The sequence below is a fragment of the Dichomitus squalens genome (genome assembly GCF_000275845.1).
Source record: "Dichomitus squalens LYAD-421 SS1 unplaced genomic scaffold DICSQscaffold_30, whole genome shotgun sequence".
Taxonomy (NCBI): Eukaryota; Fungi; Basidiomycota; class Agaricomycetes; order Polyporales; family Polyporaceae; genus Dichomitus; species Dichomitus squalens.
Window position 1 is genome coordinate 262,758 of NW_006766912.1, and position 17,493 is coordinate 280,250.

At 55.7% G+C, this 17,493-nt stretch overlaps 4 protein-coding genes across 4 annotated transcripts; 2 read left to right on the forward strand and 2 right to left on the reverse strand.

The window, feature by feature from the left end:
* Positions 1 to 1,929: 1,929 nt before the first annotated feature.
* DICSQDRAFT_138696 (leucine-tRNA ligase) lies at positions 1,930 to 6,039 on the reverse strand. The gene is made up of 9 exons (XM_007367979.1): positions 5,583 to 6,039; positions 5,249 to 5,524; positions 4,826 to 5,166; positions 4,046 to 4,771; positions 3,791 to 3,990; positions 3,262 to 3,743; positions 3,097 to 3,209; positions 2,481 to 3,036; positions 1,930 to 2,425 (listed from the first exon to the last, which is right to left on the reverse strand). The coding sequence occupies exons 1-9, from the start codon at positions 5,922 to 5,924 to the stop codon at positions 2,195 to 2,197; spliced, it is 3,267 nt and encodes a 1,088-aa protein (XP_007368041.1). The 5' UTR covers positions 5,925 to 6,039; the 3' UTR covers positions 1,930 to 2,194.
* A 2,340-nt stretch (positions 6,040 to 8,379) lies between these two features.
* On the forward strand, positions 8,380 to 10,667 carry DICSQDRAFT_65374 (MFS general substrate transporter; the record flags this gene model as incomplete). Its single annotated transcript, XM_007367980.1, has 13 exons — positions 8,380 to 8,481; positions 8,546 to 8,606; positions 8,662 to 8,786; positions 8,838 to 8,945; positions 8,998 to 9,106; positions 9,172 to 9,236; positions 9,286 to 9,364; positions 9,420 to 9,570; positions 9,633 to 9,669; positions 9,724 to 9,907; positions 9,993 to 10,134; positions 10,201 to 10,232; positions 10,324 to 10,667. 13 exons carry the CDS (start codon positions 8,380 to 8,382, stop codon positions 10,665 to 10,667), a joined length of 1,539 nt encoding a protein of 512 aa, XP_007368042.1.
* A 593-nt stretch (positions 10,668 to 11,260) lies between these two features.
* On the reverse strand, positions 11,261 to 12,960 carry DICSQDRAFT_89559 (uncharacterized protein). Its single transcript, XM_007367981.1, has 5 exons — positions 12,818 to 12,960; positions 12,474 to 12,752; positions 12,062 to 12,405; positions 11,640 to 11,981; positions 11,261 to 11,564 (listed from the first exon to the last, which is right to left on the reverse strand). Exons 3-5 carry the CDS (start codon positions 12,218 to 12,220, stop codon positions 11,448 to 11,450), a joined length of 618 nt encoding a protein of 205 aa, XP_007368043.1. The 5' UTR covers positions 12,221 to 12,405; positions 12,474 to 12,752; positions 12,818 to 12,960; the 3' UTR covers positions 11,261 to 11,447.
* A 1,605-nt stretch (positions 12,961 to 14,565) lies between these two features.
* On the forward strand, positions 14,566 to 16,545 carry DICSQDRAFT_156375 (Oxysterol-binding protein; the record flags this gene model as incomplete). The annotated part of the gene is made up of 9 exons (XM_007367982.1): positions 14,566 to 14,604; positions 14,749 to 14,795; positions 14,920 to 15,002; positions 15,086 to 15,177; positions 15,230 to 15,285; positions 15,348 to 15,371; positions 15,428 to 15,773; positions 15,843 to 16,139; positions 16,208 to 16,545. The coding sequence occupies 9 exons, from the start codon at positions 14,566 to 14,568 to the stop codon at positions 16,394 to 16,396; spliced, it is 1,173 nt and encodes a 390-aa protein (XP_007368044.1). The 3' UTR covers positions 16,397 to 16,545.
* Between the last annotated feature and the right edge of the window lie 948 nt (positions 16,546 to 17,493).

Here is a 17,493-nt window from a genome sequence, read left to right on the forward strand (position 1 = left end):
CTCCAGAACGGTCTAGACAGGTCTATGCCTTACTCATCTCTTACTCATCCTATGGTGCGATATGTCGCAATTCTTTCGTCGTTGTATTATTCATCGCACTATGGTACATGTGACTAACCACTCTTCGATTAGTCATGGACACTTCTCTGTAGTATATAAGGACTTCAGATTGCGTCCTCCCTCTTCAGTCTTTCCTTACTGACTGAAGAGTGAGTACTTCGTTACCTTTACCTCTAACTTGTAGTTACTTACTTGACCTTAGTGTTGTGCAAGGCCGGGCTCAAAGCCCTGAAGCCCCGGGTACCCGGCCTCCAAAAGCCCGGCCCAGCCCAGCCCGGCGTCGGGCTTTCAGGGCTTGGGGGCCCGGCTTGAATGTCTGCAAGCCCGAGCCCAGCCCTCAAGCCCGGGCTTGAGGAGGACCTCTGTATCAGACCGCGTAGGGCCTTGAACAGCCGTCCGAGATGCTGAAAGGTAAGTGAAAAGTAAGGGTCGACTCACAAAGCTTGACAGTGATGCCTCTCGGCGGACCTGGTGCAGATGGACACGGCCGGTTGGGTGAGCGCTAGACCTGCCTGATTCAGGACTGCGGCTCACAGGGTTCGTACCGTCTTCTCTTCGCCAAAAGTGGCCATTAACATGCTGCTTACTCTTTCTTTCATGTGTAGCAAGGCCTACAAATGAGCTGAGGTACGTTTCAAATGCTAATTCTTCATGTATATGTGATAGGCCTAAAGCCCGGGCTTGAGCCTGACCCGACCCGGACCCAGCCCGAGCCCACCACTAGGGCCCGGCTCGAGGGTTCAGTGAGCCTGAGCCCTTCAAAGCCGGGCCCTAGCCCGGGGTTTTGAGCCCGGCCCGGCCCTGCACAACACTACTTGACCTTTGTAGTCTTGCTTCGACTCTAGGTACAGTTGGTTACTGCAATATAGTCTTTCCTTACTGACTGAAGATCTTGCTTCGACTCTAGTCGGATCTAATCTTTGTCTTCACAGCCCCGAGTTTATCAGCCCTATACAACGATAACTGGCGAGTGCTGTCGTGCTTCCTTGCTTACGGCCTTCTAGCAACGTCCTTGGCCATCTTGAGTCCCACAAACTCATCTCGTAATACTTATATCCAATGTCAATGTATCACAGTAGGTGTTCTACAAGGCATTAGGGCGTCAAAGATCAGCAGAAAGATCAGCAGATCGGTGGACAATTGATATCTAGTTGTGAGGGCTTCGTGTCACAGACTCAGTGAGTGCCAAATGTTGGGGAAAGCCTCACGCTGTAGTGAGAACGAACTGAATTGCGTCTTCAATCTCATAGGTCTCGTTGTTCGTTCATGAAGTTCCTCCCCCCTCTGGAAGACTGGGTGTTCCGCTCACATTTCTTCAATAGACCTTGCAGCAGCCTGGGGTATCTCATTTGCATTTGATGTCATGACGTTCGCGCTCGCTGTACAGAATGATGGTCACGGCCTTCAAATTCCGCATGGCCTACTGGAGCAGGTTATAAGTTCAGCTGCTACGTGATGGTAAGTAGCTTGACTGTTCATCTACTATGTTTACGTTAAAGCAGGAATCATCGGATCGGAGCAAGTAGGAGTAGTATACTTCGGGTAATGTGCTTCGTGTGGTGCCACTGCGACCACGCTGACCCCCAAAGATACTGACAATTGTGTCCACCAAGAGGATCCTACGTGTCTGCAACGTCACGAATATATTGGCCTTCGTGGTAAGAAGCACAAAGTATCGTAGGGGAAAGCGTGCTCACAGAACTCTCAGCTCCCACAGATGCCAGTGAGCATACCTTGCCTCTCGGACCATCGTTCTCTCTCTGCATACGGCTCTTGCCGCAACATCATAGCCCGTATACAGAGGAGCAAGCGTTACAACCACAACCGTGTACGTGCTGGCTGAACTTCTGAAGCGCAAATATATGGCGTGAAATACACGGCGTGTTGACCTCTCGTACTTTAAATCTACAGGATCTCGAGCTCCGCCAGGCTCCTACCCACCGTCGTTCGAGTTGAGGGGGCGATTTCCGAGAGGGGGAGGACAAGCTGAATCCGAAAGAGTACGAAATCTTGTACAATAAGCGCCAGATCAACTGTATCATTTGCGAACGAGAATCTATTGCACATGTGGAAAAGAGGGCTGCACCTTTGTATTCTAATCTACTGAAAGCAATTGCAAGCGACTATTGGGTCCCTATACGTTGTAGTATTCGAAAGCTGGGTTCCCGGGTTCTGCGCTCTCGACGAGCCCCTTTGTGAGGGTTGACAGGTCTTTTGACTTCGCGTCGTCTACCAAGAGGACCTCCGCGTCGGTCAGATTCAATGTCCGCTTCAGGTACGGCAAGATCTCGTGAAGGATCTTGACCTCCGAGAACGGCACCGTGCGGTTGAAGGCGGTCTGCGTGCCGAATTGTTGCATGCGTTTCTGCACATGCCATGTTTAGCGATGCCCTGAGGTATGAAGAATGGACGGAATGTACCTTGAACGCTTGCACGAACGGCATCGCGCGCTTGTCCTTGATCAAGCCGCGTTGTGTCAGAAGCTCGCGCACCTTGGCATCGTCGACCTTGTCATGCTCGGGCGAGTACGCGTCCTTGACGATCTGCACGCACGTCTCCTGCCACTCGGGGAACGCCGTTGAGACGTAGATGCGGACCGCGCGGGGCCGCTTGGGGTCGTACGTCGCCTGGCCCTGCTTGCCCTTGTTCATCTTCTTGAGCAGCGAGAGCTCCGCGTCGCGCATCGTCTTGATCGTTCCGCGCATGTACACGGCCGAGTCGAGGACGGTCTGGTCGACGGGGCGCGTGACTGCTGGCCACTGCGCAAGTTGGACGGACTTGGGCTCTTTTAGAATCGTGCTCCAGACGTGTTCGGCGAAGTGGGGCGCCACGGGGAGGGCGAGAAGAGCGGCGGTACGGATCCACCACTCGACAAGGTCGGCATGCATACCGACGTCGGCAGTGACCTCACGGTACCAATCGCGTGTTGACTGGAGCTCATAGAAGCCATATTTCAAGGCGTCCTTGTAGGTCATGCTGTAGATGATAGCTGATCAGTACAGCCGTGAGATTCGAAGGAGATCCTAGTCGACATACTCGGCATAGAACTGCTTAGTCTTGATGTTCAGGTCGTTGACCTCATGCTCGAAGACCAGGTCGTGGTAATTCTTCTCGCCCGTGCGCAGCTGACCCTTGTTCTTGATTTGTTCCTGCAGCAACCTATTAGCACCGCCCCGATCTCTGAATGTGTTAAGCACGCACATCACACCACGCGATGAGCGTATGCAGACGCAAGATGTTCGCGTTCGCCGTCTTCTCGTCAAAGTTCGCGTCCTCAATGCCATCGCCCGCGTCCGCCAAGCACAGCCGCGTCGCGTCCGCGCCGAACTTCTCGATACATTGGCGCATCGTCATCGAGTTGCCTTTGCTCTTCGACATCTTCTGCCCGTTGACCATCAGGTGACCGTTCGTGCGCATGCTCAGCGGCCACTTCTCCTCGGGGAAGAGCGCCGCGTGGATGTACACGCAGAACGTGAGGTGATTCGGGATCAGGTCCTTGCCTGACGAGCGCACGTCGAAGGGATAGAAGTAGTTGAAGTCGTGCTTAAGCCGGTCCGCCTTCTCCTTGGGCAAGGGCGCGGGGTTGGGGAAGGGCCCGCCATTGAGAACGTAGTCCCAGACCTCGTCAGTCATTTGGTCGGCGGTGATGCCGAGGTCACCGGGTTCGCTGCCGTCGAGCTTGCCTGTGCGAGGTCAGCTGCGCCTCGATTGGAGATTAGAGTGGACTTACTGTGCAGATGGTGGGCGATGGTGTAGTACGCCATGTAGATCGTCGAGTCGCTCAGACTCTCAACCAAGAAGGTGGGGTCCCAGGGAATCTTCGAGCCGAGACCGTACGTACGCGCGCATGCCCACTTGTTCAGCCAAGCCAGGACGCCCTCGAACGCGTTGCGGGTCTCGGCATTATAGGTCTCCATCTTCGCAACGAGCCTAAGGTTGGCGATCAGCATGTAAACTATTGAGCCACGGCAGCGGAAAGACGTACTTCTCAGCCTGCGCCCTCCACGAAGGCTCGCCGTAGTCCAAGTACCACTGGTCCATCAGCGCGATCACACACTCGTCCGAGCTCCGCGAGATGATCAGCCCCTCGGGCTCCGCGTACGCGAACGCCAACCCAGACGAGATCAGCTGCTCGCGCACCCGCGGCTTCGCCTCCTGCACCGCTAGGCCCTTGAACTCGCCCACCAGCATCGTCCCGTTGTAGAAGCCCTCCTTGTACGCGATCTCCTTCGCCTCCGCGAGCTGCTTCGTGTCCTTCTGGCTCTGGATCTTAAGCTGCTTGATCACCGCTGGCGCCGTCATCTCTCCGTACGTCGGCGTCGAGATCACCGGCACCGGGTCATACTGCATCCAGGAGGGATCGACCTTGTAGAATTCAGGCTTTTTGCGGAGGTCGGTCAGCGTCTGGAAGTCGTCCGGGGAGTCGGAGGGGACGGAGGTGACGACACCCGTGCCCTTCGTCGGGAGGACGTTCTCCATGGGGAGCACGTACACTTCCGGGTTGACGGAGAGGGGCGCCTTGATTTTCGTGCCGACGAGCAGCGAGCCCTCGATCTCCGCGAGCTGGTTGACCTCGCCGCGGACGGCGGTGATACCCTGGAAGGCCATGTTGCGCGCCGCGCGGTAGGTGCAGACGTACGCCTCCTTGTCGTTGATGCCGAAAACGCCGTACTTGATCTGCGTGCCGACGAAGCAGTTCGTCTGGCCGTACCTTCCAGTCCTCCGTCAAGGTGTATGAAACATCGCCCAGTGAATGGCTACTCACATCGTCTCCGGTCTCAGGGTAGCGGCGACCAAGAACACCTTCCGGCTCCCGACCTTCTCCCGGATCATCTTCTCAGCAGCCTCGGGAAAACTGACGACCTCCATCTTGATGCCCGTGTACTCCGTCGGTCCCAGGGCCTCGCCCTCGGAGCGATCGTGGTCCATACACGGCTGGCCATCTTTTGGACTGTAGACAGTGTATCGCTCGCCGAACTTGATCTTTCCCAGCTTATACAGCTTGTTGGTCTGCCACCGGACGAACGCATCGTAGTAGGGGTTCGCGACAGTCGTGATGAATGACCGGCGCCAGTCTATCCTCGACCCGAACAGCTTGTTGTCTTCCTATGCACATGCATATGCTGTTCAGCCATCGTACGGGACGACATGGCACACGACGCGCAGGACGCAATGATCGAGGACTCACGATGCAGATTGGGGGGTAGTACTTCAACCAGTAGTACGGGTCCGCAAACTTCTTGATCTCCTCCCGAGGCACGCCCATCGACTCCATGATCTGGAACTGGTATTGCAGCCCGGTCGCCTTCGCCGCCACCTTGCCCTTCTTCCCCTTGTCAACGGCTTTCGCGGAGCCATCTGACGTCGTCGCGGGCGCGGCGGGGGTAGGCTCCTCGTCGGGGACGAAGCGCTCAAAGTTTTCACCGAACATCTCGATCTCGCGTTCGATTTTGTCTGCCGCAGCCTGTCCGCCACCATCGGTTCCCTCCCTCGCGTGCGAGACAGAAAGACATACGACGCACCTTGATCGGCATGCCCGTACAGTGGAACCCGTGCGGAAACAACACCCGCTTCCCCACCATCCGATGGTATCCCGCCGCGAACTCGATTTTTGAGATGGTGAAGGCGTGTCCGAGATGGAGAGAGCCGTTCGTGTACGGGTAGGGGAAGTTCCCGAACCACTTGGGATACTGCTCCTTGATCTGCGCCGGGGTGAGGCCGCTGAGCTCCTCCGGGGACGGTGCCTCGACCTCGAAGAGCCGCTCCTTCTCCCACCTGGCTTGGTACTTGAGCTCGAGCTCGCGGAGCTCGTCGCGTTTGCCGGTCTGGGCGAGCTCGATGGTGTTCGCGGAGGCGTTCGCCATGGTGCGGGCGCGGACGTGGAGTGGATTTAGACTCGTAAAACGAGCGAGACGTACAGGACGTCGGCAGAGAGAGAGAATGGTGGCCAATGCAGTCCCGATAGAGCAGCTAAATCAAGATTTGGGCGAGCTGTGAGCAATCGATGTAAGCTCGAGTCATCTGGACGTTAGATGCAGATCATTTCTCCTGCGAACAGTGACCGGGGTCCTCCTCTCTCTCTCTGAACCATCTACACCTCTCCAGAGTACCACACGGGCATGATATACAGTTGAAAAAACATAGGAGGTACTTACGTTCAGAGCTGGCGTGCGCGAAGAGACAAGGTGCGCGAGGACGTGACAGCAAGCTAAGCGAGTTTCCCGACTTAGGGTTTGCCACACACCTAATCTGGGGTTAGGGTATACTGGCAAAACACTGGTCCGTCAATCTCCTTTGCGTCCTTCTGCTGGTACTAGGCGAGAGAGAATCATGAGGCTGTCGCGATGTTTGAGCTGTTCCGGTGAGCTTTGGGATTCTACAGTGGACATGTCGCAACCGATTGGTGGAGTGATTTCTAAATGCGGCCAGGAAATCAAGCGCTCATCGAGTCCGATACCCCGTTCACCAAATATTTCACGGTACTGTCTTCGATTGCTGATGCTTTGAATGCATCTGTCACAAAGAAGTGCGAGATATGCATCAGAAAAATTGTTCAGCTGCATTTGTACGACCTGGAACTGTACATGGCATACCTCAAGTGTTCACGCTCTCTGACAACCTCGTACGCACGTTCACCCACAAGCGCGCATCGCGGGCGCGCCGCTGTATCGACGCTGGATGAGCCGCGGCTGCATGAGACACGTTCTGAGCGTCATATCAACTGTATACACTTCGTTTTTGAACACGCTCTATCGACTATATGCGTCAGGTACCAGAGACTGCGTCCTCTTACCTCATGATTGGCTCGTTTGGCCGCCAGTTGCCGGCTACTGAGTCGTATCGAAGGGCTGTGCGGTTGACGATGGTGAACAGAGGGTCCAAAGGGCGAAGTGACACACAAGGCTATGACATGAGCGGTGAGTCAGAGAGTAGGCTAACCCGATAGTTGTGCAGTCGAAGGAAGACTGCCCGCCGCACTCCTTATTTGGCAGTCCCAGCCGACCAGAATCCAATATGACGAACACTACTGAATTCTTCCCCCCTCGGCATACGCACTCCTCATTATCGGTTTCTCTCTCTGTATATGCTCTGACCCCCTCCGCCTGGTGCGGATCTGTATGTCGCTTCGAAAAACTTTGGCAGCAGGGCCAAGCGCAGCGAGAAGCGAAGTCCTAGATGCCCCGAGTGGTGAGTTCAATAGCATTCTACCTACTGTATGTGGTTTGGAATATCAGGATGTCAATCTCAAGAGCGACAGAGCCCCCCTTGCTCACGATCGTGGAGATGATGCGGTGAACATGCCTCGGCTTGACTGAGAACAGGGCTGACGGTGACTGCACGGACGCAGGGTACCTTGGAATCGGACTGGTAAACCTCGTCGTATCTTACTCGATACGTCCATGATCGATCCGCCCTGTCGTCCCCCTGCGCCAAGCCAGATAAAGCGTAGCTTTGAGATGCAACCAACAAGGAGAGATAAGGGCGTGGAAGTGCGAGCCGCTTATCTGAGCCGGTCGCGACAACGCGGCTCCGACGCGATGTCGTTGTACGCTTTTGTGCCCTCTACCGCAACTTCTAGCGGCGTGAGCGTTCGCGGAAGGCTCACTGCCCTTGCCTACAGCGACCCTATCTATGTCAAACATTTTACACGCGAAGCAGTCGTGGGCGCCGCCTCGCTCGAATGTGAGTTTATCTGACACTCCATATGGGAAGTAATCTTCACTGACTTCTGCCGCGCGGCTCCAGGACTTCGATCCAAAGCGCGATTCACAAGGAGATGTCCAAGGTATGACGTCCACCATGTTTGCCTGTGCTCAGCATGTGGACATCGTCCTTCCTCTCCGCCACGGGCTAGCTTACGTGCGTTTAGATCCACCACGCGAACCCAAGATGTCGGCATCAGAGCAACTGCCATCTCTGCAGCCCATGCCGTGTGCAGGCTTTGACACCAACGCTCCCTGCGTCCGGAGCGCCCTGACGAGCGCCCCAGCCGAGGGAGGGCGATCACGCGGGTTGGCGAGCATATATCCAGAAGCCACCACCCATCGCATCTCGCCCCGGCTTGTCGCTTTCCCACCACTTCTTCAGGTCTCGCCCCCAGGGCAGGACGACGTCGCGCATCCGATGTCCAAGCCCGGCCTCACGTCTTCGGAGGGTACGTCACTTTCTATCAGCGCCCGCTGCTGTCGGATTATTGATCGCTCGCTCTGGCTTCCGGCGTCTGCAGGCGGGGAAGAGTCGATCGAGATACCGTCTGGTGAGCATCCAGTCTATACTCTATGTGCAGCCGGTGACGCGCGCGGTGTGTCTGTCTGCTTTATGCTGACCATATCTTGTGCAGAGAAAGGTGGCTCAGTCGACAGCGGGTCCATTCGGGAGTACCGGTTGTACAAGCGACGATGGGTAGGGCTTGTGGCTCTCGTACGTGTGCCCTCTTGCATCCTAGATTGTGGGACTATTTCTCATAACGATGAACTATGGCCAGGTCATACTCAATATCGTAGCGGGTACGACGCTTGTGTGGTTTGGGCCCATAGCAAACACGGGTATGTTACCCTGCATGTTAACGAGACGGAACGCTGAGGCTATCTAACCTTGAAGTGGCGAAGGACTTTGGCTTCACGTTGAACCAGATCAATTGGTTTGGAAACGTCGTCAACGTCGTCTACCTCCCTTCCGCCTTCGTTGTGCCCTACTTGTACGGGAGGTTAGGCGTACGGAAAACGGTATGCCTCATTCTCGCCATCACCGCCGCAGACCGACCTAATTCCTGCCAGTGCTTCATCGCTGGCGCACTATTCGTAGTATCCGCTTGGGTTCGGTATGCAGGAACTGCGCGCGGTTTGTCGGTCAACGGATCGTACGCTTTGATTATGGTGGGACAGGTGCGTATCGCAGTGCTCGTTTTTCAGGCGGTGCGTTCTGAACGGTATCTAGCTCTTGGCAGCGGTAGCACTCCCTATATTACAAGTGGTCGTTCCGAGCTATTCAGAACGATGGTTCGACTTCAAGGGTCGGACGACGGCTACGATGATCATGGGTCTCGGTAGGTGCTCTGCAATGCGTATCCTCGTCGCACCAGAATACAACTGAATCCCCTCCTCTGCGCAGCGAATCCTGTTGGAAGTGCGATAGGGCAGCTGGTCCCACCCCTTGTTAGCACAACGCGGCAGTCGGTGCGTTGTCTGCTAGCCGGAGCATCTCTCCTCTTTGATACGGAAATAGATACTGGTCATGGCGATTATTTTCACGGCTGCAGCTCCCGTCGTCATCTTCGTAGGAGAGGCTCCACCTACACCTCCCAGTATGTCTCCCCCTCTAGATTGGGACTGCTCGCAGCCGCTTACCATGCGACGCAGCCTTCGCTGCTACCCACAGGCATCCATCCCTGACATCTCTCATGCACGCGATGTTCGGAAAGGTGCCTCGCGATCGATATGCGTACATGACCGTGCGCCAGAGGATCGATTTTGTGATTCTCTGCCTCTTGTTCGGCGTCATCGTAGGAGTGTAGGTTATCGGTTCAAATCTGGCTTCGGCTACGATATCACATGCTTATCTCGTTTTCTCAGTGTCAACACCTTTGGGATTCTGACGGCGGAACAACTCGTGCGTTCATGCGAGCGGCCCTCCCATTATTATCGCGCTGACACGTTCACGCAGGAACCCTACGGATACTCAGATGATACCGCCGGGCTGATGGGAGCCGTCCTGCTCCTCGTCGGACTGGTCGCGGCGGCGATCAGTTCGCCGCTCTTCGACCGCGTCTTCACGAGACATCTAGCGCTCTTCGGGAAGCTGCTCCTTCCCGGCATCGCCGCCTGCTACCTCGCGCTCATATGGGAGAGTACGTAAGATCGCTTTGTCGGACCATGACGTCGAGTGCAGCTCGTATGGCTGCACAATGCTGACTGCGTGCCCGCGAACCACAGTTAAGCCGAACAACGCGGCAGTGTTGTATGTGCTCGTGGCCATCATCGGCGCCATAGGCCTCACCCTCCTCCCGGTCGTGCTCGAGCTTGGAGTCGAGCTCACGCGGAACGCGAATGGCAGTTCGGCGGTGCTGTGGTTCTCGTATGTCGCTGAGTGGCGTGCTTCTTTCGATGACATGGCAGACACAGCTGATCGCTCGGATCCCAGCACGAACCTGTTCGGACTCATTTTCGTCCTCGGTGAGTTCCATGAGCGTCTGTTGACGGATCATCTTGGCGATGACGAAGCCGCATTACTGGCGATCGCTCATCCACGTTGTACTTGCATCAGTCGAAGGCGCGCTGCGTGCTGGCCCCGACGCGGATCCCCCATTGAACATGCACCGCGCGTTCATCTTCCAGGGCGCGGTGGTCGCAGTGGTCGTCGTGTTCGTCTACCTCGTAGAGGGCAAGCAGACGCGTCGTTTCCAGGACGAGGAGAAGCGCGAAGAGGCTGACCGAGCGCTGGACCTCGAGAGCCGTCGCCGCCAAGGAGCGCAGGTGGAGGTGCATGAGGTGCAGTCGCGGACAGCGGTCGGCAGCACGCCGGAGGAGCCGAAACCCCAGATGTCGCCGAGCGACGTCGACTTGGAGAGCGGGAAGGAGACGGAGGGTCCGGTCGGTACGGGGACATGAGAAGGCTTGCGAGGTGTTGCCGTGTTCGATATTTGTGAGACTGGTACGGTGTGGGCGCTCTACCGAAGGTCCGGTGGAGACATGGCGGGTCGTTGGTCTCTTCCGGCTCAGCCGTTTTCTGCGCTTGTGTGGACCAGTACTGATCACATCCGTCTTTATTAGGTGACGATGTTGACCCCCGCCTTCACCGGGGTATGGACGCCTTCATGGGCACCTTGCACTGCTTTTATCATTATGTATCAACTGCGACGTGTGTCATTTCATATGTTGTACCAACAGCCAGTAATCTGTACATTGCTTCCGTTGACTGTGTCGTTTCCGTGCCCCATTTGGCTTCATCAGTGCGACACCATGAGGCAGCAAGATCAGTTCGCAGCCATGTGCCAAGACAATATTGATGCACATTGATCTTCGGTACGTTCATGGTCCCTAAGCGTGAACCTGCCGTTGCAGCTGGAATGAATGCGTTCGTTCGATCATTTACGCTATGACTGAAATGACCGGACATATTGGAATCTAAGGGAGTTCATGTTGTCAAGTTCGATATGAGAGTTAGTACGTCTAACCAGCGTTCTAGCACACTCGAAGCTCAGGTCTAGAACGATACCTCTTCAAACGCAGTTTCATTGATTTAGTTCGGCGATAAATAGCAGACTGATTACAGTGATGGTACTAAGGGTATGTGCCGGAACAGAGGGCTATACGCGCTAGGTACGTAAGCCTCATCGTGACGAGTCCCCGCATATATTATAGGCGAGGGCATGTCGGGAGTCGAGGCTTTCACTGAGGGAGACTGCTGACGTCGCGCGGGTCCGTGCCACAATCTGTCTGAAGGACGTTGAACTCGACATCGTCGGGCTTAGGGGTCAGCTGCGTGACAGTTGCGCCAGTGAACCACTATGCGATGACGTGCAAGATGAGCAGACAGATCAAGAGGAAGCGAGACAAAACGGAGGCATAGTGGTTACTCACGATGAAGTGGCCGAATTGGCGGTCGCCGTAGTTGACCTGGACGTTACCCGTCTGAGACGAGTGCTCGACCCCGGCGACATAAACAGCCTGCTTGCCGGGCGGGATGCTGAACTGGACGGACTGGGACTCCGTCGAGGAGGACGAAGACGAAGTAGACACGCCGCCGCCGATGGTGATGCCCTCGACGTTCACACCGAGGTTGGCGTTCACCTCCGTCGTCTGCGTCACGGTCGTCGAGCCACCGAGGGTGACGGTGATGTCCTCGGTGCCGCCTCCGCAGTTGAGCTGCGGGTCGCCGAGGGGCTTCCACACGCGGATGTCAGGGTTGTTGACGATGTTGACCTGGGTAAGTAGACGGTCGAAGGGGCCATATGAGTACGACGCCAATCAGGAGCGGTGTGCACGGCGGGCTGCTGACTCACCAAGGTACACTTGTCCGCCTTCTCTACTGCTTTGGATCCGGGGCCACCAGGGCACGAGGCGAGAAGGTCAGCGTCGGCGGGCGAATCATCGCGCCTGCCGACGGTGAAGGCGTAGGTAGCACTCAAAAGAGAGAGGGCGAAGGCGGCGTTGACAATCATAACGATGCTGAGTATGCGTGTGTGGAAAGGTGACTCTACCCGAGAGCAGTGCGATGGCGTGAACGAACGTGGGGTATGTAGTGAGCGAGGCGGCGGCGCGTCGAAGAGGTAAATATCCCGCCGAGGGGGCCCATGCGGAGGTGGAGCTAGCCTTTATAGCCGGACGTAGAGGTGAAATGGGGAACCTGGGTCGAGATGGGCGGCTGGGGGTCGGTTACAAGCCACATGCAGTATCTCAACGAGCTCGACTCACGAGACATGTTCCCTGTAGTATGGGAGCGCTTGAGTCGTCCTCCAACACCTAGAACGAAAGCGCTGTGCGTCGTGCTCGTAACGGGTAGACAAGAGCGCGACGCGCATCAAGGCGAGCTGGTGCGCGGCAACAGAGCATCATCATAACGAGCCAAGGTTTCAGACCCTTCACATCGCTGCGTGCCAAGGAAGTACGCGTGGAGTTTGGACAGAGGTGGAGCTGCGACGGTGTCTAGTACAACCACACATCAGCCAAGGTGTGACCATGACGAACGGGAACCTGTCATATAGAGGTCAGTGTAATAATCAAATTGTATTTGGTAAAGGACCGACCACTTCACTTACTTCGCGAACCAGTGAAGCGCTTCACAACCCTACTAACACCACACGTCGCGACGCGGACTGCATTTGAGAAAGCCGGCCAGTGTCCCAGGACGAAGGGACCGTGAGCTTTCGGCAAGCCTCTGAACTCCACCCTATGATCTCGAGTGATCCGAACTACAGTAGTGATGGCATCGCCGACGCATAGCTCAAGATCTCCCTCTCATAGAAGACGCTTGCCAAGCATGCACCTCGAGCCCGAGACTTCTCTCGCCTGACTTGGCTGATGCACGAGCTTTACCCTGACTGAATAAGGTCTCGCTCGGCATGCAACGCCGGTCGCTGTTTGATCGCACTGATAAGTCGCTATCACAACGTCCGTTGTGCTGCGAAATATTCAGTAGGGCCAGAAGTTTGCAATTTGCGAGGCCAAGGGCCTGGGCGATTTGCGGGATTGCACAAGCCAGGAGTACTTGTCGTTGTGGGGGAGTACTGCCATTAAATCTTGCGCTGCGGTTGCCTGCATTGGTGGAGGATCTGTCAGAAGTTGTTGTTCGATGACGATGCTGGTTGCAACTGCCAAGAACACGAGTCTTCCCGTAGGCGGGAGGAGGGTGCGGTAACTTACATGAAGAAGCCGTGATTCGGTCCGGACCTGAATCTAACCTACATGACATGAGATGATATAGTAATGAGGCAGTCCTTACCGACGGAGAGATGCTTACAAACTGCCTTCCGCAGTTCGGAGGATGGACGGTGTCCGCATTTGGCAGCTCAGGTTGCGACCGATCTGTCCGGCGGCGATAACCATCGAATATCACAGTTGGAGACTCCGAGACTGGAGTGAATGCGAAGGCTGAAACTGAGGTAGGGCATAAGTACAGTACGATACGTACTTACAGATCACGACGAGGGACAATGAGATGAACAAGATGAGGATGAATTGCTCTCCACCTGAACACCGCCTTGTGAGGGTGCACCATGTCATAGACGGGTGTGAGGCTTTCCTGGTTGCGGATCCGATCATTGGCTTTGGGTAACTGGAGACACCGCACAGTCCTAAGACACCTAGACGGACCTGGGTCTCGCAGGGGAGATGGGTTGAGCTTGCCCATAGTGACGCTCGAGATCTCCATTCCAGTCGTGCATCTCCCAAGGACATGATTGGAATGCAGCGCTGAGACGAAGCTAGACCGTGCAGACTTAAGCTTACAAGGACGTGCCATCTAACACGATACCTCTCTCAAAGGCGTTCTAGGAATTATGGACCCATTTCGCATCATTGGTTGTGCGAACTTACCCACTGCAGTCGATATTCTCAAGGAGCCGTTCCCGCCGTGGCTTCTTGACCTGAGCCCTCATAGTTCGTCAACCTCCAGTCCATTGCCACGAGCGTTCGGGGCCAGAGACAGACTAGTTCTTCGGGCACTTCTGACATAGCACATGATGCGAGGACAGACGGGAATGGGACTTGGGGCCGCGGACGCTGAGTCTTCCATTTTGCGGCTGCTCTGCTCAGCTTTGGTCGCGACTGCATCTTCTATACTCTACGCAAATGAACGTTACTGAGTCGAGAGATGAATTAGGCGACTGTGGAGAGAAGGAGAAGTGGAGGAGTACAGGATGCTCCGCAGGGCTCCGGCGTCCCTGAGCCACACCACCGGGCGCTTGTTCCCCAGCATCCTCTGCGACGACCACGACGACCCCATTCCTCGACTCTACACCCATCTTAGACTCACCATATACCCTCTGTGACCTCTTCGAGCACTGCCATGTCCGGAGCCCAGACCCCCAGCGAACTCCCGGGCGAGGTGCGTTCTCCGTGGCGATTCTGACGGCATTACCGCTGACACGGTGCGTCACCATATGATTGTCTCGACCTCGGCCCACGACTCGCGACGTCCGGCCCTTCGTAACATTCTTCTCTTCCGACTCTTTCCATCATCCGAACGTAGGGAGTCCCAACCGCGCAGAAGAGCAGCTGGACAACCTTCCTGAAATCGTACGCACCCTTAGTTGTTTTCCACCCAATGCTCTTGATTTTGATCTATACATTCCATCTCATTTCCCCGCATTTCGCATGTCCGCGCCACCGGGTGTCCTCCTGGCACGTTCTGAATCTCCAGAATTGCCTCGTTCTCCGGAGATCTCTCGTCGCTCACCGCGCCGCCCTTCATTCTCTCACCCATCTCGCTCACCGAGTTCCCTGGTACGCATGTCAATGGCTGTGGAGTGTGAATCGCGCGAGTCTGACCCGCCTGACCTTGCGTGGGCCCTATCGATCGCAAATAGCCTATTGGTGTGAGCGCCCTGCTCTATTCGCGGCGATCGCGGATGCGCAGACGGAGCAGGACAGGTCAATCGCTGTGTTGAAATGGTTCATTGTGAGTACGAGGCTACCCATCCCAGAGCCGTGCACTGATACATGGACTTCAGAGCACACTCAAGGGTCAATATACTTCACGTAATGAGAAACTTGGATCAGAGAAGAAGTGCGTAATCCCACTACGTTACTTTCCTATAGCTCAGGTATTGATACCTCGCCGACTGACAGGCCGCTGAACCCTGTCCTCGGAGAGTACGTATCGCCTTCCCTTCACTACACTTCAAAATCCCGACCGTTGTGCTATGTAGGCTCTTCTACGGATTCTGGCCCGATGTAGACGGCCGTGGACAGACGAATCTCGTCGTCGAGCAAGTCTCGCACCACCCGCCCATCACGGCATACTACCTCTCCAACCCTTCCAAGGGCCTCGTCCTCCAGGGCCACTCCGCGCAAAAGACGAGCTTCTCTGGCGGCAGCATCATCGTCAAACAGATCGGCCACGCTATCCTCACGGTGGACCTTCCAGACGGAGGCAAGGAGGAATTTTTGATTACCTTGCCCCGCCTCCGCATCGACGGTCTCTGGTACGGCTCTCCGTACATTGAGTTGACGGAAACTTCTTACATCCAATCATCCACTGGCTGGCTCTCGACGGTACGTATGTTTTCTACCTTACACTCGTCCGAGCGTTAGCTGACAGACAAACGTGGCATGTTTTGGTAGATCGAGTACAAGGGCAAGGGCTACTTCTCCGGACGCTCGCACTCGTTCAAGGCGGTGCTGACCCCACCCGAATCGACGACCCCCGTGAAGCGGTATGAGGGCGTTTGGCACGAGACATCCAAGGACCTCGACACGGGCGAGACGTTCACGGACGTGACGTCAATTAAGGAGGAGGTTACCGTCGGCCCGATCGAAAACATGCACGAGTTCGAGAGCAGGCGCCTTTGGCAGCACGTCGCCCGCGGGATCCGGGAGGGCGATTACGAGACCGCGAGCAAGGAGAAGAGCAAGATCGAGGTGCGCGGCTTGTTTGTCACATAGGGTCGTTGCAGTTCTGATTGGCATGCTTGGGTTTGCGCACGCAGAACGAGCAGCGGCAACGACGGCGCGACGAGCAGGCGGCAGGCACGCCGTGGAAGCGGTGGCACTTCGAGCATATCGAGTCAGACCCCGTGTATGAGCGTCTTGTGAAGATGTTCAACGGCTCGCCCCCGACGGAGGACACGTACGTCTACCAGCACAACTACGACGTGACGCCCTCGGCCGCGTCTTGATGGGATGCTCGCGAGACGGCGGCTTGTGGCGATGATAGAACTGTACTGCTATTACCTTGTGTACGGACAGAGTTTCCCTTTCTTTGACTTCGTTCAATTGAAGATATTACTGAAGTTGTCGGTTGAGATAATGAACAGTTTTTTACGACATATAATTCAACGAAGGAAGCGATAGAAATCAAGCATAGCCTCCAGAAGGCGTGACGTGCTCTCACAAGCAACACGTAGAGTGGGGATCCGTGCGGGACTGCTCGAATACCACGGCGGCATGGCAGACTAGCTGTTTCCCGGCATCTGAAGATTTCGGTGTGTGCCTCCGTGAACCTGTAGTTGTGTCTTATGACGAACGGGTCCTCCTCGGTCTCACAAGGAAGGCGTGGCGCTCTAGTCCTGATGGTACAACCATTCGAGGTCTCTAATGCCGGACCACACAGCTTACTCAAGTTATTGCGCCTAGGCCTGCAATAGGCCATGGACAGACGCATACCGTCGCTCCATAGCCAGGACGCCCTAGGAAAGCATGCGCAATGACAGCCGAGCGCCTTAAGCACACGTTACTCAGCGCGGGTATCTCTCCAGTCGACTTATGAACACCAGACCAACATGGGCGGAGACCACGTTCATCGTTCCTTGCCCTTGTAGGCCCCTGAGCATCTACTGGCACCCACGGGAAAACCCAACCCGCCGCCTTCAGTTGCCCTCTCGTTCTGAGTCACAGGCGCCTCTCGACTCCAGACTGTTGAAATATTTCTTGATTGCTAGCTTAGATGTCTCGCAACCTTATGATATCGTGCATCTTTCTCTTGGCTCTCGGTATCATATGTGAGTATCTGCTGTTGATTCAAGCGTGCTGCTCTTGTCATGACCGCATTCTTCTAGCTATGATCGTGCTCCAGGATCATGGAATCACCTTGTACATGAAATGAACCATTGAGGAGCTATTACGTCCTGCGACAACTGCAGGTGGCCAATGGGAATGTATGTCAGACTTGGTCATCTTGCGCATTTCAGTAATGACTTTCCCTATAGTCCCTCAGGCTGAGGTGATCACCGAGTGGGCTAAGAAGTATCGGAGCGATAAGGCCGCTAAAGAAGGT